The sequence below is a fragment of the Leptodactylus fuscus genome, unplaced genomic scaffold (assembly GCF_031893055.1).
Source record: "Leptodactylus fuscus isolate aLepFus1 unplaced genomic scaffold, aLepFus1.hap2 HAP2_SCAFFOLD_126, whole genome shotgun sequence".
Classification (NCBI taxonomy): Eukaryota; Metazoa; Chordata; class Amphibia; order Anura; family Leptodactylidae; genus Leptodactylus; species Leptodactylus fuscus.
In genome coordinates this window covers 64,398-91,616 of record NW_027440099.1, presented here as the reverse complement: position 1 = coordinate 91,616, position 27,219 = coordinate 64,398, and the positions used below count along the sequence as shown (strand labels likewise).

Here is a 27,219-nt window from a genome sequence, read left to right as displayed (position 1 = left end):
CCCATCTCCCTCCAGTGTACCCCACATTACTAACAAGCACCGCACTGTCCTCCATGTCCCTCCAGTGTATCCCCACATTACTAACAAGCACCACACTGTCCGCCATGTCCCTCCAGTGTACCCCACATTACTAACAAGCACCGCACTATCCTCCATGTCCCTCCAGTGTACCCCACATTACTAACAAGCACCGCAATATCCCCCCATCTCCCTCCAGTGTACCCCACATTACTAACAAGCACCGCACTGTCCTCCAGTGTACCCCACATTACTAACAAGCACCGCACTATCCTCCATGTCCCTCCAGTGTACCCCACATTACTAACAAGCACCGCACTATCCTCCATGTCCCTCCAGTGTACCCCACATTACTAACAAGCACCGCAATATCCCCCCATCTCCCTCCAGTGTACCCCACATTACTAACAAGCACTGCACTGTCCTCCAGTGTACCCCACATTACTAACAAGCACCGCACTGTCCTCCATGTCCCTCCAGTGTATCCCACATTACTAACAAGCACCGCACTATCCTCCATGTCCCTCCAGTGTACCCCACATTACTAACAAGCACCGCACTGTCCTCCATGTCCCTCCAGTGTACCCCCACACTGTTACTATCCTCCATGAACCTTAAAGGACTTGCCCAGTCCCAACAAGCATAGTTTTATACTTTGGCTTTCTCCAGTGGTCCGAAATCACTGAAATGGATGGAGAGCAGCCATTCCATTAAAACTGGTGTGCAAAACACCCAAACTCTTATCACCCCTGTGCATGATCCCCACGGGGAGGGGTTACCTTGTGGTCACCAGATAGCTCCTATAAGCTTGCCCCTGCAATGCTAGCATTCCACCAATATCCATATATTTCCTGTGCACCCCCTCACAAGCACTCTACATCTCTCTAGTGCACCCCCATAGGGTTAAGCACTCCACAGCTCAGAGCCCCCCAAACAAGTTTCCCACAGCTCCCCATGTGTCTATTAAGGCTGAAGCCCAACGTGGCAGAAACACCACAGCAAAAACCGCAGCGTTTACAGTCCCTGCAAAGTGGATAGGAGTCTAGCGAATCCCATCCCCAAATATCAGAAAATACCTGGGGAGTTTATGTACGTTGCAGCACATGGAAACTACCGTATTTTTCGGACTATAAGACGCACTTTCCCCCCCCCAAATTTGGGGGGAAAAGAAGGGTGCGTCTTATAGTCCAAATGTGGCGCCTGGCATCCGCTGTAATAGAGAGGCGGAAGCCGGCAAGGGATAGACGCCGACACAGGTGCCGGGGCCTGAGACATCGCTAAGTTCCTCTGCCCTGCATGAAGCCAGCAGCGGGAGGAGTGATGCTATTCCGCTCCTCCGTCCCCCCGCCGCTGGCTTCATGCAGGGCAGAGGAGCGCAGCGATGTCTCAGGCCCCGGCACCTGTGCTGGCGTCTATCCCTCACCAGCATCCACCTCTCTAGTACAGCGGATGCCGGGTCAGTATCAGCGGCCCCTTCTCCCCCGGGGCCGGTCCCCACCGGCCCCGTACCTGTGAAGTTGCAGGTCGGCTCCTGCGCGGCGATATCGCAAGAGCCGACCTGTTTGGGTGACAGCCGGGAGCCTAATGAGGCTCCCAGGCCTGTCACTGCTGTATATTAGTATTGCGGCTGGGCCTATGACCAGCCGTAATACTAATACACAGAATGTCCCACACACGGCAATACAGTTGTATTGTCTATGGGACTTGCAATCAAGTGACCGCAGGCTCAAGCCCCCGGGGGGGGGGGAGTAAAATAAAATAAAAAAAGCTTTAAAAATATATAATAAAAATACGAAATAAATAAAAGTTGTCATAAACCACCGGGTTTTTTTTCAATACAAGGTGATCTAAGAAATAGATATTCCCCAAAATGGTATAACTAAAAAGTACTTCAGGCCCCGCAAAAAAAAAAAAAAAACACTATGCGTCCCCGTACAGCTGCAGGGTCACCTGTCAATGTGGCCTTGCAGCTGTTGCAAAACTACAACTTCCATATATTAAATATTTTACCAGTTTTTGCTTCAAATTTTTTTTTCCCTATTTTCCTCCTCTAAAACCTAGTCTTATAGTCCAGTGCGTCTTATAGTCCGAAAAATATCTATGGAAACGCTGGCAGACTCCCTATAAGTATATCGAAAGTGGAGAGTCCGCAGAGGAAAACTGTGCATTTTATGTGAAAGGCCTTGTGGGAAGATCGCAGTGTGTTTCCACAGAGGTTTTTCCTGCAGGGCTTTTTGGCTGTGGCCCCCTATGTGGGGCTTTAACCTAAAGTACATTGTCAATCACCTCTGCACCGCCAATGGAGGAGTTTCTTTGTACCTCTTATGCAAACCTTAGGCCGGGTTCACACGAGGCATTTTGGACCGGAACCTGAAGTGGAGGCTGCTTCAGGTTCCAGTCCAAAATACGGGTAGCCGCGACTGGATGTCGGTGCAGCACACTCCGCTCTGGATTAGGTCCAAATGAATGGTCCCAGTCGGGAGGGTCATCAGGCGGATGTCGCGAGGTGACGGCCTGAAGAATGAGAATGTCCGCTCTTTCTTCCGGAACAAACGGCTCCCAAAGAAAAGAACAGACCGGCTCCTATTGGTTTCAATGTGAGACGTCTCTATGGTCAGGAGGCGGATACGGGCTCAAAATCCTGACCAAAAAACCGTATGAACTTACCCTAAATCCACCGAGCATCAACCACAGCCTGTCATCCCCTAAAGTAACACAGCCCCCCCCCCCCAATCACCAGGCACCCCACCCTCCACACACACACACTACTCCCTGCACCCCACACCTCTCCCCCTCTACACTACTCCCTGCACCCCACACCAGCTCCCCCTCTACACTACTCCCTGCACCCCACACCAGCTCCCCCTCTACACTACTCCCTGCACCCCACACCAGCTCCCCCTCTACACTACTCCCTGCACCCCACACCAGCTCCCCCTCTACACTACTCCCTGCACCCCACACCTCTCCCCCTCTACACTACTCCCTGCACCCCACACCTCTCCCCCTCTACACTACTCCCTGCACCCCACACCTCTCCCCCTCTACACTACTCCCTGCACCCCACACCTCTCCCCCTCTACACTACTCCCTGCACCCCACACCTCTCCCCCTCTACACTACTCCCTGCGCCCCACACCTCTCCCCCTCTACACTACTCCCTGCGCCCCACACCTCTCCCCCTCTACACTACTCCCTGCGCCCCACACCTCTCCCCCTCTACACTACTCCCTGCGCCCCACACCTCTCCCCCTCTACACTACTCCCTGCGCCCCACACCTCTCCCCCTCTACACTACTCCCTGCGCCCCACACCTCTCCCCCTCTACACTACTCCCTGCGCCCCACACCAGCTACGCCTCTACACTACTCCCTGCACCCCACACCTCTCCCCCTCTACACTACTCCCTGCACCCCACACCAGCTCCCCCTCTACACTACTCCCTGCACCCCACACCAGCTCCCCCTCTACACTACTCCCTGCACCCCACACCAGCTCCCCCTCTACACTACTCCCTGCACCCCACACCAGCTCCCCCTCTACACTACTCCCTGCACCCCACACCAGCTCCCCCTCTACACTACTCCCTGCACCCCACACCTCTCCCCCTCTACACTACTCCCTGCACCCCACACCTCTCCCCCTCTACACTACTCCCTGCACCCCACACCTCTCCCCCTCTACACTACTCCCTGCACCCCACACCTCTCCCCCTCTACACTACTCCCTGCACCCCACACCTCTCCCCCTCTACACTACTCCCTGCACCCCACACCTCTCCCCCTCTACACTACTCCCTGCACCCCACACCTCTCCCCCTCTACACTACTCCCTGCACCCCACACCTCTCCCCCTCTACACTACTCCCTGCACCCCACACCTCTCCCCCTCTACACTACTCCCTGCACCCCACACCAGCTCCCCCTCTACACTACTCCCTGCACCCCACACCTCTCCCCCTCTACACTACTCCCTGCACCCCACACCTCTCCCCCTCTACACTACTCCCTGCACCCCACACCTCTCCCCCTCTACACTACTCCCTGCACCCCACACCTCTCCCCCTCTACACTACTCCCTGCACCCCACACCTCTCCCCCTCTACACTACTCCCTGCACCCCACACCAGCTACGCCTCTACACTACTCCCTGCACCCCACACCTCTCCCCCTCTACACTACTCCCTGCACCCCACACCTCTCCCCCTCTACACTACTCCCTGCACCCCACACCTCTCCCCCTCTACACTACTCCCTGCACCCCACACCTCTCCCCCTCTACACTACTCCCTGCACCCCACACCTCTCCCCCTCTACACTACTCCCTGCACCCCACACCTCTCCCCCTCTACACTACTCCCTGCCCCCACACCAGCTCCCCCTCTACACTACTCCCTGCACCCCACACCAGCTCCCCCTCTACACTACTCCCTGCACCCCACACCTCTCCCCCTCTACACTACTCCCTGCACCCCACACCACCTCCCCATGTTGCTCCACTACACAGGATACAGTGGAAGGTCCTGCTTACAACTAAAGACACGCCTATCCGGTCATGTGACCTTGTGACGTCAGAAGGTCCTTACGGTGTCTAGTATTTACCCTACGAAAATCACTAAGATCTAGCTCAGGTAAGTAACTGTATAGTGTAGTGACTGTATACTGCTGTATACATAGGGTACTGACTATATACTGCTGTATACATAGGGTACTGACTATATACTGCTGTATACATAGGGCAGTGACTATATACTGCTGTATACATAGAGTACTGACTATATACTGCTGTATACATAGGGTACTGACTATATACTGCTGTATACATAGGGTACTGACTATATACTGCTGTATACATAGGGTAGTGACTATATACTGCTGTATACATAGGGTAGTGACTATATACTGCTGTATACATAGGGTAGTGACTATATACTGCTGTATACATAGGGTACTGACTATATACTGCTGTATACATAGGGTACTGACTATATACTGCTGTATACATAGGGTAGTGACTATATACTGCTGTATGCATAGGGTAGTGACTATATACTGCTGTATACATAGGGTAGTGACTATATACTGCTGTATACATAGGGTACTGACTATATACTGCTGTATACATAGGGTACTGATTATATACTGCTGTATACATAGGGTAGTGACTATATACTGCTGTATACATAGGGTACTGACTATATACTGCTGTATACATAGGGTACTGACTATATACTGCTGTATACATAGGGTAGTGACTATATACTGCTGTATACATAGGGTACTGACTATATACTGCTGTATACATAGGGTACTGACTATATACTGCTGTATACATAGGGTACTGACTATATACTGCTGTATACATAGGGTACTGACTATATACTGCTGTATACATAGGGTAGTGACTATATACTGCTGTATACATAGGGTACTGACTATATACTGCTGTATACATAGGGTACTGACTATATACTGCTGTATACATAGGGTACTGACTATATACTGCTGTATACATAGGGTACTGACTATATACTGCTGTATACATAGGGTACTGACTATATACTGCTGTATACATAGGGTACTGACTATATACTGCTGTATACATAGGGTACTGACTATATACTGCTGTATACATAGGGTACTGACTATATACTGCTGTATACATAGAGTACTGACTATATACTGCTGTATACATAGGGCAGTGACTATATACTGCTGTATACATAGGGTACTGACTATATACTACTGTATTCATAGGGCACTGACTATATACTGCTGTATACATAGGGCAGTGACTATATACTGCTGTATACATAGGGTACTGACTATATACTGCTGTATACATAGGGCACTGACTATATACTGCTGTATACATAGGGCAGTGACTATATACTGCTGTATACATAGGGTACTGACTATATACTGCTGTATACATAGGGTACTGACTATATACTGCTGTATACATAGGGTACTGACTATATACTGCTGTATACATAGGGTACTGACTATATACTGCTGTATACATAGGGTACTGACTATATACTGCTGTATACATAGGGTACTGACTATATACTGCTGTATACATAGGGTACTGACTATATACTGCTGTATACATAGGGTACTGACTATATACTGCTGTATACATAGGGTAATGACTATATACTGCTGTATACATAGGGTACTGACTATATACTGCTGTATACATAGGGTACTGACTATATACTGCTGTATACATAGGGTACTGACTATATACTGCTGTATACATAGGGTACTGACTATATACTGCTGTATACATAGGGTACTGACTATATACTGCTGTATACATAGGGTACTGACTATATACTGCTGTATACATAGGGTACTGACTATATACTGCTGTATACATAGGGTACTGACTATATACTGCTGTATACATAGGGTACTGACTATATACTGCTGTATACTCTGTAAGGACCTGCTCCTCATAGTATTACTATAGGGTAGTGACTATATACTGCTGTATACTCCGAAAGGACCTGCTCCTCATAGTATTACTATAGGGTAGTGACTATATACTGCTGTATACTCCATTAGGACCTGCTCCTTATAGTATTACTATAGGGTAGTGACTATATACTGCTGTATACTCCGAAAGGACCTGCTCCTCATAGTATTACTATAGGGTAGTGACTATATACTGCTGTATACTCTGTAAGGACCTGCTCCTCATAGTATTACTATAGGGTAGTGACTATATACTGCTGTATACTCCGAAAGGACCTGCTCCTCATAGTATTACTATAGGGTAGTGACTATATACTGCTGTATACTCTGTAAGGACCTGCTCCTCATAGTATTACTATAGGGTAGTGACTATATACTGCTGTATACATAGGGTAGTGACTATATACTGCTGTATACATAGGGTAGTGACTATATACTGCTGTATACATAGGGTACTGACTATATACTGCTGTATACTCTGTAAGGACCTGCTCCTCATAGTATTACTATAGGGTAGTGACTATATACTGCTGTATACTCTGTAAGGACCTGCTCCTCGTAGTATTACTATAGGGTAGTGACTATATACTGCTGTATACTCCGTAAGGACCTGCTCCTCGTAGTATTACTATAGGGTAGTGATTATATACTGCTGTATACTCTGTAAGGACCTGCTCCTTATAGTATTACTATAGGGTAGTGACTATATACTGCTGTATACTCCGTAAGGACCTGCTCCTTATAGTATTACTATAGGGTAGTGACTGTATACTGCTGTATACATAGGGTAGTGACTATATACTGCTGTATACATAGGGTAGTGACTATATACTGCTGTATACATAGGGTAGTGACTATATACTGCTGTATACATAAGGTAGTGACTATATACTGCTGTATACATAGGGTACTGACTATATACTGCTGTATACATAGGGCAGTGACTATATACTGCTGTATACATAGGGTACTGACTATATACTGCTGTATACATAGGGTACTGACTATATTCTGCTGTATACATAGGGTACTGACTATATACTGCTGTATACATAGGGTACTGACTATATACTGCTGTATACATAGGGTACTGACTATATACTGCTGTATACATAGGGTACTGACTATATACTGCTGTATACATAGGGTACTGACTATATACTGCTGTATACATAGGGTAGTGACTATATACTGCTGTATACATAGAGTACTGACTATATACTGCTGTATACATAGGGCAGTGACTATATACTGCTGTATACATAGGGTACTGACTATATACTGCTGTATACATAGGGTACTGACTATATACTGCTGTATACATAGGGTAGTGACTATATACTGCTGTATACATAGGGTAGTGACTATATACTGCTGTATACATAGGGTACTGACTATATACTGCTGTATACATAGGGTACTGACTATATACTGCTGTATACATAGGGTACTGACTATATACTGCTGTATACATAGGGTACTGACTATATACTGCTGTATACATAGGGTACTGACTATATACTGCTGTATACATAGGGTACTGACTATATACTGCTGTATACATAGGGTACTGACTATATACTGCTGTATACATAGGGCAGTGACTATATACTGCTGTATACATAGTGTACTGACTATATACTGCTGTATACATAGGGTACTGACTATATACTGCTGTATACATAGGGTACTGACTATATACTGCTGTATACATAGGGTACTGACTATATACTGCTGTATACATAGGGTTCTGACTATATACTGCTGTATACATAGGGTAGTGACTATATACTGCTGTATACATAGGGTAGTGACTATATACTGCTGTATACATAGGGTACTGACTATATACTGCTGTATACATAGGGTACTGACTATATACTGCTGTATACATAGGGTAGTGACTATATACTGCTGTATACTCCATTAGGACCTGCTCCTTATAGTATTACTATAGGGTAGTGACTATATACTGCTGTATACTCCATTAGGACCTGCTCCTTATAGTATTACTATAAAGTAGTGACTATATACTGCTGTATACTCTGTAAGGACCTGCTCCTTATAGTATTACTATAGGGTAGTGACTATATACTGCTGTATACTCCATTAGGACCTGCTCCTTATAGTATTACTATAGGGTAGTGACTATATACTGCTGTATACTCTGTAAGGACCTGCTCCTCGTAGTATTACTATAGGGTAGTGACTATATACTGCTGTATACTCTGTAAGGACCTGCTCCTCGTAGTATTACTATAGGGTAGTGACTATATACTGCTGTATACATAGGGTAGTGACTATATACTGCTGTATACATAGGGTAGTGACTATATACTGCTGTATACATAGGGTACTGACTATATACTGCTGTATACTCTGTAAGGACCTGCTCCTCATAGTATTACTATAGGGTAGTGACTATATACTGCTGTATACTCTGTAAGGACATGCTCCTCGTAGTATTACTATAGGGTAGTGACTATATACTGCTGTATACTCTGTAAGGACCTGCTCCTCATAGTATTACTATAGGGTAGTGACTATATACTGCTGTATACTCCGTAAGGACCTGCTCCTTATAGTATTACTATAGGGTAGTGACTATATACTGCTGTATACTCTGTAAGGACCTGCTCCTCGTAGTATTACTATAGGGTAGTGACTATATACTGCTGTATACTCCGTAAGGACCTGCTCCTTATAGTATTACTATAGGGTAGTGACTGTATACTGCTGTATACATAGGGTAGTGACTATATACTGCTGTATACATAGGGTAGTGACTATATACTGCTGTATACATAGGGTAGTGACTATATACTGCTGTATACATAAGGTAGTGACTATATACTGCTGTATACATAGGGTACTGACTATATACTGCTGTATACATAGGGCAGTGACTATATTCTGCTGTATACATAGGGTACTGACTATATACTGCTGTATACATAGGGTACTGACTATATACTGCTGTATACATAGGGTACTGACTATATACTGCTGTATACATAGGGTACTGACTATATACTGCTGTATACATAGGGTACTGCTGTATACATAGGGTACTGACTATATACTGCTGTATACATAGGGTACTGACTATATACTGCTGTATACATAGGGTACTGACTATATACTGCTGTATACATAGGGTACTGACTATATACTGCTGTATACATAGGGTACTGACTATATACTGCTGTATACATAGGGTACTGACTATATACTGCTGTATACATAGGGTACTGACTATATACTGCTGTATACATAGGGTACTGACTATATACTGCTGTATACATAGGGTACTGACTATATACTGCTGTATACATAGGGTACTGACTATATACTGCTGTATACATAGGGTACTGACTATATACTGCTGTATACATAGGGTACTGACTATATACTGCTGTATACATAGGGTACTGACTATATACTGCTGTATACATAGGGTACTGACTATATACTGCTGTATACATAGGGTACTGACTATATACTGCTGTATACATAGGGTACTGACTATATACTGCTGTATACATAGGGTACTGACTATATACTGCTGTATACATAGGGCAGTGACTATATACTGCTGTATACATAGGGTACTGACTATATATTGCTGTATACATAGGGTACTGACTATATACTGCTGTATACTCTGTAAGGACCTGCTCCTCATAGTATTACTATAGGGTAGTGACTATATACTGTTGTATACTCCGTAAGGACCTGCTCCTCATAGTATTACTATAGGGTAGTGACTATATACTGCTGTATACTCTGTAAGGACCTGCTCCTCATAGTATTACTATAGGGTAGTGACTATATACTGCTGTATACTCTGTAAAGACCTGCTCCTTATAGTATTACTATAGGGTAGTGACTATATACTGCTGTATACTCTGTAAGGACCTGCTCCTTATAGTATTACTATAGGGTAGTGACTATATACTGCTGTATACTCTGTAAGGACCTGCTCCTTATAGTATTACTATAGGGTAGTGACTATATACTGCTGTATACTCCGTAAGGACCTGCTCCTTATAGTATTACTATAGGTTAGTGACTATATACTGCTGTATACTCTGTAAGGACCTGCTCCTCATAGTATTACTATAGGGTAGTGACTATATACTGCTGTATACTCCGTAAGGACCTGCTCCTTATAGTATTACTATAGGGTAGTGACTATATACTGCTGTATACATAGGGTACTGACTATATACTGCTGTATACATAGGGTACTGACTATATACTGCTGTATACATAGGGTACTGACTATATACTGCTGTATACATAGGGTACTGACTATATACTGCTGTATACATAGGGTACTGACTATATACTGCTGTATACATAGGGTACTGACTATATACTGCTGTATACATAGGGTAGTGACTATATACTGCTGTATACATAGGGTACTGACTATATACTGCTGTATACTCTGTAAGGACCTGCTCCTTATAGTATTACTATAGGGTAGTGACTATATACTGCTGTATACTCCGTAAGGACCTGCTCCTCGTAGTATTTCTATAGGGTAGTGACTATATACTGCTGTATACTCTGTAAGGACCTGCTCCTCATAGTATTACTATAGGGTAGTGACTATATACTGCTGTATACTCCGTAAGGACCTGCTCCTCATAGTATTACTATAGGGTAGTGACTATATACTGCTGTATACTCCATTAGGACCTGCTCCTTATAGTATTACTATAGGGTAGTGACTATATACTGCTGTATACTCCGTAAGGACCTGCTCCTCATAGTATTACTATAGGGTAGTGACTATATACTGCTGTATACTCCGTACGGACCTGCTCCTTATAGTATTACTATAGGGTAGTGACTATATACTGCTGTATACTCTGTAAGGACCTGCTCCTCATAGTATTACTATAGGGTAGTGACTATATACTGCTGTATACTCCGTAAGGACCTGCTCCTCATAGTATTACTATAGGGTAGTGACTATATACTGCTGTATACTCCATTAGGACCTGCTCCTTATAGTATTACTATAGGGTAGTGACTATATACTGCTGTATACTCTGTAAGGACCTGCTCCTCATAGTATTACTATAGGGTAGTGACTATATACTGCTGTATACTCCATTAGGACCTGCTCCTTATAGTATTACTATAGGGTAGTGACTATATACTGCTGTATACTCTGTAAGGACCTGCTCCTTATAGTATTACTATAGGGTAGTGACTATATACTGCTGTATACTCTGTAAGGACCTGCTCCTCATAGTATTACTATAGGGTAGTGACTATATACTGCTGTATACTCCGTAAGGACCTGCTCCTCATAGTATTACTATAGGGTAGTGACTATATACTGCTGTATACATAGGGTAGTGACTATATACTGCTGTATACATAGGGTAGTGACTATATACTGCTGTATACATAGGATAGTGACTATATACTGCTGTATACATAGGGCAGTGACTATATACTGCTGTATACATAGGGTACTGACTATATACTGCTGTATACATAGGGTACTGACTATATACTGCTGTATACATAGGGTACTGACTATATACTGCTGTATACATAGGGTACTGACTATATACTGCTGTATACATAGGGTACTGACTATATACTGCTGTATACATAGGGTACTGACTATATACTGCTGTATACATAGGGTACTGACTATATACTGCTGTATACATAGGGTACTGACTATATACTGCTGTATACATAGGGTACTGACTATATACTGCTGTATACTCTGTAAGGACCTGCTCCTTATAGTATTACTATAGGGTAGTGACTATATACTGCTGTATACTCCGTAAGGACCTGCTCCTCGTAGTATTTCTATAGGGTAGTGACTATATACTGCTGTATACTCTGTAAGGACCTGCTCCTCATAGTATTACTATAGGGTAGTGACTATATACTGCTGTATACTCCGTAAGGACCTGCTCCTCATAGTATTACTATAGGGTAGTGACTATATACTGCTGTATACTCCATTAGGACCTGCTCCTTATAGTATTACTATAGGGTAGTGACTATATACTGCTGTATACTCCGTAAGGACCTGCTCCTCATAGTATTACTATAGGGTAGTGACTATATACTGCTGTATACTCCGTACGGACCTGCTCCTTATAGTATTACTATAGGGTAGTGACTATATACTGCTGTATACTCTGTAAGGACCTGCTCCTCATAGTATTACTATAGGGTAGTGACTATATACTGCTGTATACTCCGTAAGGACCTGCTCCTCATAGTATTACTATAGGGTAGTGACTATATACTGCTGTATACTCCATTAGGACCTGCTCCTTATAGTATTACTATAGGGTAGTGACTATATACTGCTGTATACTCTGTAAGGACCTGCTCCTCATAGTATTACTATAGGGTAGTGACTATATACTGCTGTATACTCCATTAGGACCTGCTCCTTATAGTATTACTATAGGGTAGTGACTATATACTGCTGTATACTCTGTAAGGACCTGCTCCTTATAGTATTACTATAGGGTAGTGACTATATACTGCTGTATACTCTGTAAGGACCTGCTCCTCATAGTATTACTATAGGGTAGTGACTATATACTGCTGTATACTCCGTAAGGACCTGCTCCTCATAGTATTACTATAGGGTAGTGACTATATACTGCTGTATACATAGGGTAGTGACTATATACTGCTGTATACATAGGGTAGTGACTATATACTGCTGTATACATAGGGTACTGACTATATACTGCTGTATACATAGGGCAGTGACTATATACTGCTGTATACATAGGGTACTGACTATATACTGCTGTATACATAGGGTAGTGACTATATACTGCTGTATACATAGGGTACTGACTATATACTGCTGTATACATAGGATAGTGACTATATACTGCTGTATACTCTGTAAGGACCTGCTCCTCATAGTATTACTATAGGGTAGTGACTATATACTGCTGTATACTCCGTAAGGACCTGCTCCTTATAGTATTACTATAGGGTAGTGACTATATACTGCTGTATACTCTGTAAGGACCTGCTCCTCATAGTATTACTATAGTGTAGTGACTATATACTGCTGTATGCTCCGTAAGGACCTGCTCCTCATAGTATTACTATAGGGTAGTGACTATATACTGCTGTATACATAGGATAGTGACTATATACTGCTGTACACTCTGTAAGGACCTGCTCCTCATAGTATTACTATAGGGTAGTGACTATATACTGCTGTATACTCTGTAAGGACCTGCTCCTCATAGTATTACTATAGGGTAGTGACAATATACTGCTGTATACTCTGTAAGGACCTGCTCCTCATAGTATTACTATAGTGTAGTGACTATATACTGCTGTATACTCCGTAAGGACCTGCTCCTCATAGTATTACTATAGGGTAGTGACTATATACTGCTGTATACATAGGGTAGTGACTATATACTGCTGTATACATAGGGTAGTGACTATATACTGCTGTATACTCTGTAAGGACCTGCTCCTCATAGTATTACTATAGGGTAGTGACTATATACTGCTGTATACTCTGTAAGGACCTGCTCCTCGTAGTATTACTATAGGGTAGTGACTATATACTGCTGTATACTCCGTAAGGACCTGCTCCTCATAGTATTACTATAGGGTAGTGACTATATACTGCTGTATACTCCGTAAGGACCTGCTCCTCGTAGTATTACTATAGGGTAGTGACTATATACTGCTGTATACTCCGTAAGGACCTGCTCCTCGTAGTATTACTATAGGGTCGTGACTATATACTGCTGTATACTCTGTAAGGACCTGCTCCTCATAGTATTACTATAGGGTAGTGACTATATACTGCTGTATACTCTGTAAGGACCTGCTCCTCATAGTATTACTATAGGGTAGTGACTATATACTGCTGTATACTCCGTAAGGACCTGCTCCTCCTAGTATTACTATAGGGTAGTGACTATATACTGCTGTATACTCTGTAAGGACCTGCTCCTCATAGTATTACTATAGGGTAGTGACTATATACTGCTGTATACTCCATTAGGACCTGCTCCTTATAGTATTACTATAGGGTAGTGACTATATACTGCTGTATACTCTGTAAGGACCTGCTCCTCATAGTATTACTATAGGGTAGTGACTATATACTGCTGTATACTCTGTAAGGACCTGCTCCTCGTAGTATTACTATAGGGTAGTGACTATATACTGCTGTATACTCTGTAAGGACCTGCTCCTCGTAGTATTACTATAGGGTAGTGACTATATACTGCTGTATACTCTGTAAGGACCTGCTCCTCATAGTATTACTATAGGGTAGTGACTATATACTGCTGTATACTCCGTAAGGACCTGCTCCTCATAGTATTACTATATGATAGTGACTATATACTGCTGTATACTCTGTAAGGACCTGCTCCTCGTAGTATTACTATAGGGTAGTGACTATATACTGCTGTATACTCCGTAAGGACCTGCTCCTCATAGTATTACTATAGGGTAGTGACTATATACTGCTGTATACTCCGTAAGGACCTGCTCCTCGTAGTATTACTATAGGGTAGTGACTATATACTGCTGTATACTCCGTAAGGACCTGCTCCTCATAGTATTACTATAGGGTAGTGACTATATACTGCTGTATACTCTGTAAGGACCTGCTCCTCATAGTATTACTATAAAGTAGTGACTATATACTGCTGTATACTCTGTAAGGACCTGCTCCTTATACTATTACTATAGGGTAGTGACTATATACTGCTGTATACATAGGGTAGTGACTATATACTGCTGTATACATAGGGTAGTGACTATATACTGCTGTATACTCTGTAAGGACCTGCTCCTCATAGTATTACTATAGGGTAGTGACTATATACTGCTGTATGCATAGGGTACTGACTATATACTGCTGTATACATAGGGTAGTGACTATATACTGCTGTATACATAGGGTAGTGACTATATACTGCTGTATACATAGGGTACTGACTATATACTGCTGTATACATAGGGTAGTGACTATATACTGCTGTATACATAGGGTAGTGACTATATACTGCTGTATACTCCGTAAGGACCTGCTCCTCATAGTATTACTATAGGGTAGTGACTATATACTGCTGTATACTCTGTAAGGACCTGCTCCTTATAGTATTACTATAGGGTAGTGACTATATACTGCTGTATACTCCGTAAGGACCTACTCCTTATAGTATTACTATAGGGTAGTGACTATATACTGCTGTATACTCTGTAAGGACCTGCTCCTTATAGTATTACTATAGGGTAGTGACTATATACTGCTGTATACTCTGTAAGGACCTGCTCCTCATAGTATTACTATAGGGTAGTGACTATATACTGCTGTATACTCTGTAAGGACCTGCTCCTTATAGTATTACTATAGGGTAGTGACTATATACTGCTGTATACTCTGTAAGGACCTGCTCCTCATAGTATTACTATAGGGTAGTGACTATATACTGCTGTATACTCTGTAAGGACATTGCTCCTTATAGTATTACTATAGGGTAGTGACTATATACTGCTATATACTCTGTAAGGACCTGCTCCTTATAGTATTACTATAGGGTAGTGACTATATACTGCTGTATACTCCGTAAGGACCTGCTCCTTATAGTATTACTATAGGGTAGTGACTATATACTGCTGTATACTCTGTAAGGACCTGCTCCTCATAGTATTACTATAGTGTAGTGACTATATACTGCTGTATACTCCGTAAGGACCTGCTCCTCATAGTATTACTATAGGGTAGTGACTATATACTGCTGTATACTCTGTAAGGACCTGCTCCTCATAGTATTACTATAGTGTAGTGACTATATACTGCTGTATACTCCGTAAGGACCTGCTCCTCATAGTATTACTATAGGGTAGTGACTATATACTGCTGTATACATAGGGTAGTGACTATATACTGCTGTATACATAGGATAGTGACTATATACTGCTGTACACTCTGTAAGGACCTGCTCCTCATAGTATTACTATAGGGTAGTGACTATATACTGCTGTATACTCTGTAAGGACCTGCTCCTCATAGTATTACTATAGGGTAGTGACTATATACTGCTGTATACATAGGGTAGTGACTATATACTGCTGTATACATAGGGTAGCGACTATATACTGCTGTATACTCTGTAAGGACCTGCTCCTCATAGTATTACTATAGGGTAGTGACTATATACTGCTGTATACTCCGTATGGACCTGCTCCTTATAGTATTACTATAGGGTAGTGACTATATACTGCTGTATACTCCGTATGGACCTGCTCCTTATAGTATTACTATAGGGTAGTGACTATAAACTGCTGTATACTCTGTAAGGACCTGCTCCTCATAGTATTACTATAGGGTAGTGACTATATACTGCTGTATACTCTGTAAGGACCTGCTCCTCATAGTATTACTATAGGGTAGTGACTATATACTGCTGTATACTCTGTATTGACCTGCTCCTTATAGTATTACTATAGGGTAGTGACTATATACTGCTGTATACTTTGTAAGGACCTGCTCCTCATAGTATTACTATAGGGTAGTGACTATATACTGCTGTATACTCTGTAAGGACCTGCTCCTCATAGTATTACTATAGGGTAGTGACTATATACTGCTGTATACTCTGTAAGGACCTGCTCCTCATAGTATTACTATAGGGTAGTGACTATATACTGCTGTATACTCTGTAAGGACCTGCTCCTTATAGTATTACTATAGGGTAGTGACTATATACTGCTGTATACTCTGTAAGGACCTGCTCCTCATAGTATTACTATAGGGTAGTGACTATATACTGCTGTATACTCTGTAAGGACCTGCTCCTCATAGTATTACTATAGGGTAGTGACTATATACTGCTGTATACTCCGTAAGGACCTGCTCCTCGTAGTATTACTATAGGGTAGTGACTATATACTGCTGTATACTCTGTAAGGACCTGCTCCTCATAGTATTACTATAGGGTAGTGACTATATACTGCTGTATACTCCGTAAGGACCTGCTCCTCATAGTATTACTATAGGGTAGTGACTATATACTGCTGTATACTCTGTAAGGACCTGCTCCTCATAGTATTACTATAGGGTAGTGACTATATACTGCTGTATACTCCGTAAGGACCTGCTCCTCATAGTATTACTATAGGGTAGTGACTATATACTGCTGTATACTCCGTAAGGACCTGCTCCTCATAGTATTACTATAGGGTAGTGACTATATACTGCTGTATACTCTGTAAGGACCTGCTCCTTATAGTATTACTATAGGGTAGTGACTATATACTGCTGTATACTCTGTAAGGACCTGCTCCTTATAGTATTACTATAGGGTAGTGACTATATACTGCTGTATACTTTGTAAGGACCTGCTCCTCATAGTATTACTATAGGGTAGTGACTATATACTGCTGTATACTCCGTAAGGACCTGCTCCTCATAGTATTACTATAGGGTAGTGACTATACACTCACCGGCCACTTTATTAGGTACGCCATGCTAGTAACGGGTTGGACCCCCTTTTGCCTTCAGAACTGCCTCAATTCTTCGTGGCATAGATACAACAAGGTGCTGGAAGCATTCCTCAGAGATTTTGCTCCATATTGACATGATGGCGGCATCACACAGTTGCAGTCGCAGATTTGTCGGCTGCACATCCATGATGCGAATCTCCCGTTCCACCACATCCCAAAGATGCTCCTCTATTGGATTGAGATCTGGTGACTGTGGAGGCCATTGGAGTACAGTGAACTCATTGTCATGTTCAAGAAACCAGTCTGAGATGATTCCAGCTTTATGACATGGCATTGCATTATCCTGCTGAAAGTAGCCATCAGATGTTGGGTACATTGTGGTCATAAAGGGATGGACATGGTCAGCAACAATACTCAGGTAGGCTTTGGCGTTGTAACGATGCTCAATTGGTACCAAGGGGCCCAAAGAGTGCCAAGAAAATATTCCCCACACCATGACACCACCACCACCAGCCTGAACCGTTACCGATACAAGGCAGGATGGATCCATGCTTTCATGTTGTTGACGCCAAATTCTGACCCTACCATCCGAATGTCGCAGCAGAAATCGAGACTCATCAGACCAGGCAACGTTTTTCCAATCTTCAATTGTCCAATTTCGATGAGCTTGTGCAAATTGTAGCCTCAGTTTCCTGTTCTTAGCTGAAAGGAGTGGCACCCGGTGTGGTCTTCTGCTGCTGTAGCCCATCTGTAGCCTCAAAGTTGGACGTACTGTGCGGCGTTCAGAGATGCTCTTCTGGCTACCTTGGTGTAACGGGTGGCTATTTGAGTCACTGTTGCCTTTCTATCAGCGCCAACCAGTCTGGCCATTCTCCTCTGACCTCTGGCATCAACAACGCATTTCCGCCCCCCACAGAACTGCCGCTCACTGGATGTTTTTTCTTTTTCGGACCATTCTCTGTAAACCCTAGAGATGGTTGTGCGTGAAAATCCCAGTAGATCAGCAGTTTCTGAAATACTCAGACCAGCCCTTCTGGCACCAACAACCATGCCACGTTCAAATGCACTCAAATCACCTTTCTTCCCCAGACTGATGCTCGGTTTGAACTGCAGGAGATTGTCTTGACCATGTCTACATGCCGAAATGCACTGAGTTGCCGCCATGTGATTGGCTGATTAGAAATTAAGTGTTAACGAACAGTTGGACAGGTGTACCTAATAAAGTGGCCGGTGAGTGTATATCTCTGACCTCATCTCCCGCTACCTGCCCACACATAACCTCAGATCCTCCAATGACCTCCTACTCCGCTCTGCCCTCATCCGCTCCTCACACAACCGTCTCCAAGACTTCTCCCGTGCATCCCCCATACTCTGGAACTCCTTACCACGACACATAAGACTGATCCCCACAATCACAGGCTTCAAGAAGGCGCTGAAGACTCCCCTATTCAGGAAGGCCTACACCCCCCAATAACACTATCACCGCACCCCCATCTGTACAGTCTCCCCCTCTCCTTCTGTCTCTACCCCCTTCCCTCATAGACTGTAAGCCCTCGCGGGCAGGGCCCTCTACCCCACTGTGCCAGTCGGTCACTGTTAGTATGATATCTACCTGTATATTCTGTGTACTGTATGTAACCCCCAAATGTACAGCACCTTGGAATTAATGGTGCTATATAAATAAATAATAAATAAATAATAATATTGCCACCATAGGGAAATTTCAGTGTGTTACATTAGCAGCTAATACAGGAACAGGATAATACACAGTAATATATTACAGGACACACATAAGCTGAGGAAGATACTAAAAATCCATAGCAGCTAAGGAAGAAAAGAAAGTAAGAAGACTTCAGGAGCATGTAGTTCTCTGTGCGGAGTGTCTCCGCTTGGTCTGATGTAGATTATAGAGCCTGACCGCGGGCGGGATTGGGGTGAAGCAGTCGGTCGCTGACAGGACTGCGCAGTGCTATTACATACATGGGGTGGGAGTTTCCTTCTGTCACCCCCCCACACACACACACACACCTGTACTGGGTCCAGGCGGCTCCCCAGGACAGAGCTGGAGAACATTTCCATTCTATCCTCTCTTTTCCTTTCTCCTTATCAGCAGTCTGGTGAATATATAAGACAAAGTTTCCTCCCTTTTATGCTATTAGTAGTCCTGTGTAGTTCCATGTATGTGAGACTCCTTACTTCAAGTCATTATTTTCCTTCAGGTTCCCAAAGTACAGGACTCCCACTGCTAAAGTCTAAAGACAATGGTCTATGACCCACCAAGGATGGAGGAGGACACAAGCCACATAGCTGCAGAGATGTTACACCTCACCCTAGAGATCGTGGATATTATAACTGGAGAGGTGAGACCTTCACAGGACGTCCCCCCTTATCTCTGACTATAAGAGGTGAAGGAGTCTTAGAGACTATGTACTGATCTGTAGTGTCTCTCTCCATACACAGGTGTACACAGTACTGAAGAAGTCGTCTGGTGAGTCTGTGACATCCCGTGTGTCAGGAGGAGGGAGCCGGGGTCCCATCACAGAGCCAGGAGGAGGAGGGAGCAGGAGCCGGGGCCCCATCACAGAGCCAGGAGGAGGAGGGAGCAGGAACCGGGGCCCCATCACAGAGCCAGGAGGAGGAGGGAGCAGGAGCCAGGGTCCCATCACAGAGCCAGGAGGAGGGAGCAGGAGCCGGGGCCCCATCACAGAGCCAGGAGGAGGAGGGAGCAGGAGCCGGGGCCCCATCACAGAGCCAGGAGGAGGAGGGAGCAGGAGGTGGGGCCTCATCACAGCCCCTCCCCCTCTCTCCCTGATACATGAGCAGAAGATTCTAGAACTCACCAACAAGATGCTGGAGCTGCTGACTGGAGAGGTGACACTGCTGGGAATGCTGGGAAATTCTCCAGTAACAGCACTGGAGGGCTCGGGGTGATGACTGTATCATTGTGTTGTCAGGTTCCTATAAGGTGTCAGGATGTCGCTGTCTATTTCTCCATGGAGGAGTGTGAGTATTTAGAAGGACACGAGGATCGGTACAAGGAGGTCATGATGGAGAATGACCCACCAAGGATGGAGGAGGACAGAAGCCACATAGCTGCAGAGATGTTACATCTCACCCTAGAGATCGTGGATATTATAACTGGAGAGGTGAGACCTTCACAGGACGTCCCCCCTTATCTCTGACTATAAGAGGTGAAGGAGTCTTAGAGACTATGTACTGATCTGTAGTGTCTCTCTCCATACACAGGTGTACACAGTACTGAAGAAGTCGTCTGGTGAGTCTGTGACATCCCGTGTGTCAGGAGGAGGGAGCCGGGGTCCCATCACAGAGCCAGGAGGAGGAGGGAGCAGGAGCCGGGGCCCCATCACAGCCCCTCCCCCTCTCTCCCTGATACATGAGCAGAAGATTCTAGAACTCACCAACAAGATGCTGGAGCTGCTGACTGGAGAGGTGACACTGCTGGGAATGCTGGGAAATTCTCCAGTAACAGCACTGGAGGGGGAGGGGTGATGACTGTATCATTGTCTTGTCAGGTTCCTATAAGGTGTCAGGATGTCGCCGTCTATTTCTCCATGGAGGAGTGGGAATATTTAGAAGGACACATGGATCAGCACAAGGAGGTGATGATGGAGGATCAGTGGCCCCTAACGTCACCGGGTAAGAGGAGACATTTATATGGGCACAGGCACAGTCTGACGTTAGGAGTTATAAGAGTTCACCACGTACTGGTTAGGTCCTTTTCTAGTTGTTTTGGTGGTAGGGTCAGGATGTCGCTGTCTATTTCTCCATGGAGGAGTGGGAGTATTTAGAAGGACACTAGTAGGGAGAGGCTGTGGATGGCGCATAATCTAGAATGGACCTGGTAGAGGCTGTGGATGTTGCATATCTAGACTGGACATGGGGTTGGCTGTGGATGGTGCATATCTAGACTGGACATGGGGGAAGCTCTGTATGGTGTGTATCTAGACTGATCCTGGGGGAGGCTGTGCATGGTGCGTATCTAGACTGGACCTGGTAGAGTCTGTGGATGGTATATATCTAGACTGATCCTGGGGGAGGCTGTGCATGGTGCGTATCTAGACTGATCTTGGGGAAGGCTGTGCATGGTGCGTATCTAGACTGGACCTGGTAGAGTCTGTGGATGGTATATATCTAGACTGATCCTGGGGGAGGCTGTGCATGGTGCGTATCTAGACTGGACCTGGTAGAGTCTGTGGATGGTATATATCTAGACTGATCCTAGGGGAGGCTGTGCATGGTGCGTATCTAGACTGGACCTGGTAGAGTCTGTGGATGGTATATATCTAGACTGATCCTGGGGGAGGCTGTGCATGGTGCGTATCTAGACTGGACCTGGTAGAGTCTGTGGATGGTATATATCTAGACTGATCCTAGGGGAGGCTGTGCATGGTGCGTATCTAGACTGGACCTGGTAGAGTCTGTGGATGGTATATATCTAGACTGATCCTAGGGGAGGCTGTGCATGGTGCGTATCTAGACTGGACCTGGTAGAGTCTGTGGATGGTATATATCTAGACTGATCCTAGGGGAGGCTGTGCATGGTGCGTATCTAGACTGGACATGGGGTAGGCTGTGCATGGTGCGTATCTAGACTGGACATGGGGGAAGCTCTGTATGGTGTGTATCTAGACTGATCTTGGGGGAGGCTGTGCATGGTGCGTATGTAGACTGGACATGGGGTAGGCTGTGCATGGTGCGTATCTAGACTGATCCTGGGGGAGGCTGTGGATGGTATATATCTAGATTGGACATGGGGAAGACTGGATGGTGCGTATCTAGACTGGACATGGGGGAGGCCGTGCATGGTGCGTATCTAGACTGGACATGGGGGAGGCCGTGCATGTTGCGTATCTAGACTGGACATGGGGGAGGCCGTGGATGGTGCGTATCTAGACTGTACATGGGGGAGGCTGTGGATGGTGTGTATCTAGACTGGACATGGGGGAGGCTGTGGATGTTGCGTATCTAGACTGGACATGGGGGAGGCTGTGGATGGTGCGTATCTAGACTGATCCTGGGGGAGGCTGTGGATGGTGCGTATCTAGACTGGATATGGGGGAGGCAGTGGATGGTATATATCTAGATTGGACCTGGGGAAGACTGGATGGTGCGTATCTAGACTGGACATGGGGGAGGCCGTGCATGGTGCGTATCTAGACTGGACATGGGGGAGGCCGTGCATGGTGCGTATCTAGACTGGACATGGGGGAGGCTGTGCATGGTGCGTATCTAGACTGATCCTGGGGGAGGCTGTGGATGGTGCGTATCTAGACTGGATAAGGGGGAGGCAGTGGATGGTATATATCTAGATTGGACCTGGGGAAGACTGGATGGTGCGTATCTAGACTGGACATGGGGGAGGCCGTGCATGTTGCGTATCTAGACTGGACATGGGGGAGGCCGTGCATGTTGCGTATCTAGACTGGACATGGGGGAGGCCGTGGATGGTGCGTATCTAGACTGGACATGGGGGAGGCTGTGGATGGTGCGTATCTAGACTGTACATGGGGGAGGCTGTGGATGGTGTGTATCTAGACTGGAGCTGAGAGTGGCCAAGTAGGAGATTAGTAGAGAAATAGCTAATGAATTGAGCATGATATTTTGGAGAATGGAAGAATATGTTGGAATGGAATGACTCCTTATTGGACTGTCTTTCAGGGGTTCTGGGTGCAGCTCCAACGTGAAAGTCTGTGATGAGACAAACTTTTTGATTTCTGGATGCAGACATTAAATGTTGCTCAGCTTTGGTCATTGTATGTGACTATTCTTATAGTTAGTTAAGTAACTGATATCAGTATTGTGGTCCATCGCTGGCTGCATGTCATTGGCTCACTCCTTTACTTAGAGGATCTTTCACCATCTAGGGCACATGTGGTTTAATACACCGCTAGAATTTCGACAGAGCGCTGAATTCAGGGCACTATTGGCTTTCCCGTTCTGTGCCCTCCGTGAAGAGCTAACAGTGGCGGTACCATAGCTCTTTACTGTCAGAAGGGCATTTCTGACAGTCAGACAGGAACGCCCTTAGTCACAGCAGCGTCTATAGCGCTGTACTGCGAGAGGGGGTGAGGAACGCCCCCCACCCTCCTCCTGATAGTACCCGTCCATAGACGAGTACTGGGCGGCGTTCCTCACTGCTCAGCGTCATGGTTGGGTGGTAAGCAACGTCCCCTCTCACAGTGCAGCGCTATCGATGTTGCTGTTAGGAAGGGTCTTTGTGACAGTCAGAAACGCCCTTCTGACGGTGAAAGTCTACGGTACTGGCACCGATAGCTCTTCACCGGGGACACAGAACGAGAAAGCAGATAGTCCACTGAATTGAGCGCACTGTCGGCTTTGTAGCGGTGTATTACACCACATGTGCCCCAGATGGTGAAAGGTCCTCTTTAACACTTCTGGGTGTTCTGTAGTTGTATACATGTATTGCTTATTGTTTAAGGCATAAATTGTAAGATAGCAATTATTTTTAAAAATTACTTTTTTAGGAGAAGACTGGAGAAGAGGCTCCCATGGACATGTCCGTTCTTCTGCTTATTCTGAAGGAGAAGATAACCAACCACAGATCAGTGAAAAGACAACTGGTCATGGATTGGGGAAAAGTGTAACATGTTCTGAATGTGGGAAACAGTTTAAAAAGAAATCGAATCTCTCCATCCACCAGAGAATTCACACAGATGAAAGGCCATTCTCATGTTCAGAATGTGAGAAATCTTTTACTAGGAAATCAGCTCTTGAGGAACATCAGAGAATTCACACAGGCGAGAAGCCATTTTCATGTTCAGAATGTGTGAAATGTTTTACTAGGAAATCACATCTTATTGGACATCAGAGAACTCACACAGGAGAAAAGCCATTTTTGTGTTTGGAATGTGGAAAATGCTTTATGCGTAAAGACTGTCTTGCCAGGCATCAAAGAATTCACACAGGAGAGAAGCCATATTTATGCTCTGAATGTGGGAAAAGCTTTAGTCATAAGTCAAACCTTTTTGAACATCTGAGAACTCACACAGGGGAGAAGCCATATTCATGTTTGGAATGTGGGAAATGCTTTATGCGAAAAGATTCTCTTCTGGAACATGTTAGAGGTCACACTGGGGAGTTGTCATATTCCTATCTTGAAGGCGGGGGCCATTTTAGTCAGAAATCAAACCTTTTGGAAGATTTAAGGGTTCACACAGGAGAAAAGCTGTTTTCATGTTGTGATTGTGGAAAACATTTTAAAAAGAAATATAATCTCTCCATGCACAAGAGAATTCACACCAATAAAAGACCATTTTCATGTTCAGACTGTGGAAAATCTTTCACTAGAAAATCAAACCTTGTTGGACATGAGAGAACTCACACAGGAAATAAACCATTTTTATGTCTGGAATGTGGAAAGTGGTTTAAACTGAAACATCATCTTGAGAGGCACCAAGGAAGTCACACAGGAGAGAAGCCCTTCTCATGTCCTGAATGTGGGAAATGTTTTACTCAGAAATCAGATCTTAGTAAGCATCAGAGAATTCACACAGGAGATACGCCATTTTCATGCCCAGACTGTGGGAAATGTTTTACTCAGAAATCAGGTCTTATGCAGCATCTAAGAAGTCACACAGGGGAGAAGCCATATTCATGTACAAAATGTGGAAAATGTTTCACAAGGAAATCACATCTCCTCGAACATGAGAGAATCCACACCGGAGATAAATCATGTTCATGTGGCGAGTGTGGTGACATTTGTAAGATGAAACATTATTTTATGAGACATCAGCAAAATGGAACAGGGGAAAAGCCATTTTTTTGTTCGGAATGTGGGAAATGTTTTAGCCAGAAGTCACATCTTATTAGACATCAGAGTGTTCACACAGGGAAGAAGCCATACTCATGCTCAGAATGTGGGAAATGGTATTGCCACAAATCTTGTCTTGTCATACATGAGAGAAATCACACAGGGGGAAATGCATTTTCTTGTTTGGATTGTGGCAAATGCTTTATGCTTAAAGAGTCTCTTGTGGATCATCTAAGAACTCACACAGAAGAGAAGCCATATTCATGTTCTGAATGTGGGGAATGCTACATGCTGAAAGGTCATCTTGAGAGACATCAGAGAATTCACACAGGAGAGAAGCCATACTCATGCTCAGAATGTGGAGAATGTTTTCTCCAGAAATCAATTCTTGTTCGCCATCTGGCAACTCACAGCCTGTAGCTATGTCAGTTAGAAATGAGTGGAGGAAAGAAGTGTAGTAGATGTGGAGCTCTGCTGTAGGGCCTGTTTACTCAGGAAGCCTAGAAAAGATAGACAATGGAAAACAGGAACTTGTATAGCGCCACCTTCTGGAAGGTAGCTCTCTTTGCATTAACATATGGTTTTCTATTACAATTAAAAGGAGTTCTTAGACCCTAAAGCAACAATAATGATGGGTAAGGCCTATAATACAAGCAGAAGTATAGTGGCCACAAACCAATGGTACAATGAAGCAATAATGACTGGTGGCAGACACAAGTTACCAGATCTGCCTACAGTCAGATCTATGATACAGGCCAAGGCTAAAAGATATCTTTCACCTCTAAAAGGGCAACATTGGGCTGCAATTTCAGAGGACAGTCAGAACCCCTGGCGTATTAGGCCTCCATCTGATGAACCTGAGATTTAGAGTTAAGGATGTCTCCTATTAATCCCTAATGACAAGTACTGTAATAATATGGCGCTGTCTTCTGAATTAACGGACTATTACAGGTTATTCTGTTACCAACCAGCCGATGTCATATACCGATCTGTCTGATCAGTGACCTCAGACTGTAGGAGCCACGTTCTTGGTTGATCCTGTCCACAACTCATGGGCTGACCTGTATACAACTTCATGTGAAAAAAATGAATAGAATTCAAAAAATAAATAAATTCCATGAAGCGTCTTTTCCTATATAAAATAACTTATGTATTGTTTTTAGTTTTTCTTTGTTTACATATTGATATCACCGCATCTATGAACAACCCTTAAAACAATACACGTGATATAATAACAATACATTTTATGTCTATACCACCAACATACTCCACAGCGCTGTACAATTTGTGGGGTTCAAGTACAGACAGAGATATTACAGAGAAATAGTCACTTCACACACTGGGACTGAGGGCCCTGCTCACAAGAGCTTACAATCTATGAGGTAGAGCGGGTGACACAAGAGGTAGCAGGGGCGGCATCAG

The 27,219-nt window shown here is 44.4% G+C and overlaps 1 protein-coding gene across 1 annotated transcript; it reads left to right on the top strand.

The window, feature by feature from the left end:
- Positions 1-4,603: 4,603 nt before the first annotated feature.
- Positions 4,604-26,846, top strand: LOC142186989 (uncharacterized). The gene is made up of 7 exons (XM_075261404.1): positions 4,604-4,648; positions 20,225-20,365; positions 20,466-20,876; positions 20,960-21,151; positions 21,252-21,455; positions 21,539-21,662; positions 24,512-26,846. The coding sequence occupies exons 2-7, from the start codon at positions 20,267-20,269 to the stop codon at positions 26,215-26,217; spliced, it is 2,736 nt and encodes a 911-aa protein (XP_075117505.1). The 5' UTR covers positions 4,604-4,648; positions 20,225-20,266; the 3' UTR covers positions 26,218-26,846.
- The last annotated feature ends 373 nt before the right edge of the window (positions 26,847-27,219 follow it).

Excerpts from the sequence above, each read along its gene's own strand:
- LOC142186989 (XM_075261404.1), top strand. The coding sequence starts at position 20,267 with ATGGTCTATGACCCACCAAGGATGGAGGAGGACACAAGCCACATAGCT. Across the intron at positions 21,456-21,538 it reads TGGAGCTGCTGACTGGAGAG|GTTCCTATAAGGTGTCAGGA; the intron begins GTGACACTGCTG and ends TTGTCTTGTCAG. Across the intron at positions 21,663-24,511 it reads GTGGCCCCTAACGTCACCGG|GAGAAGACTGGAGAAGAGGC; the intron begins GTAAGAGGAGAC and ends TTACTTTTTTAG.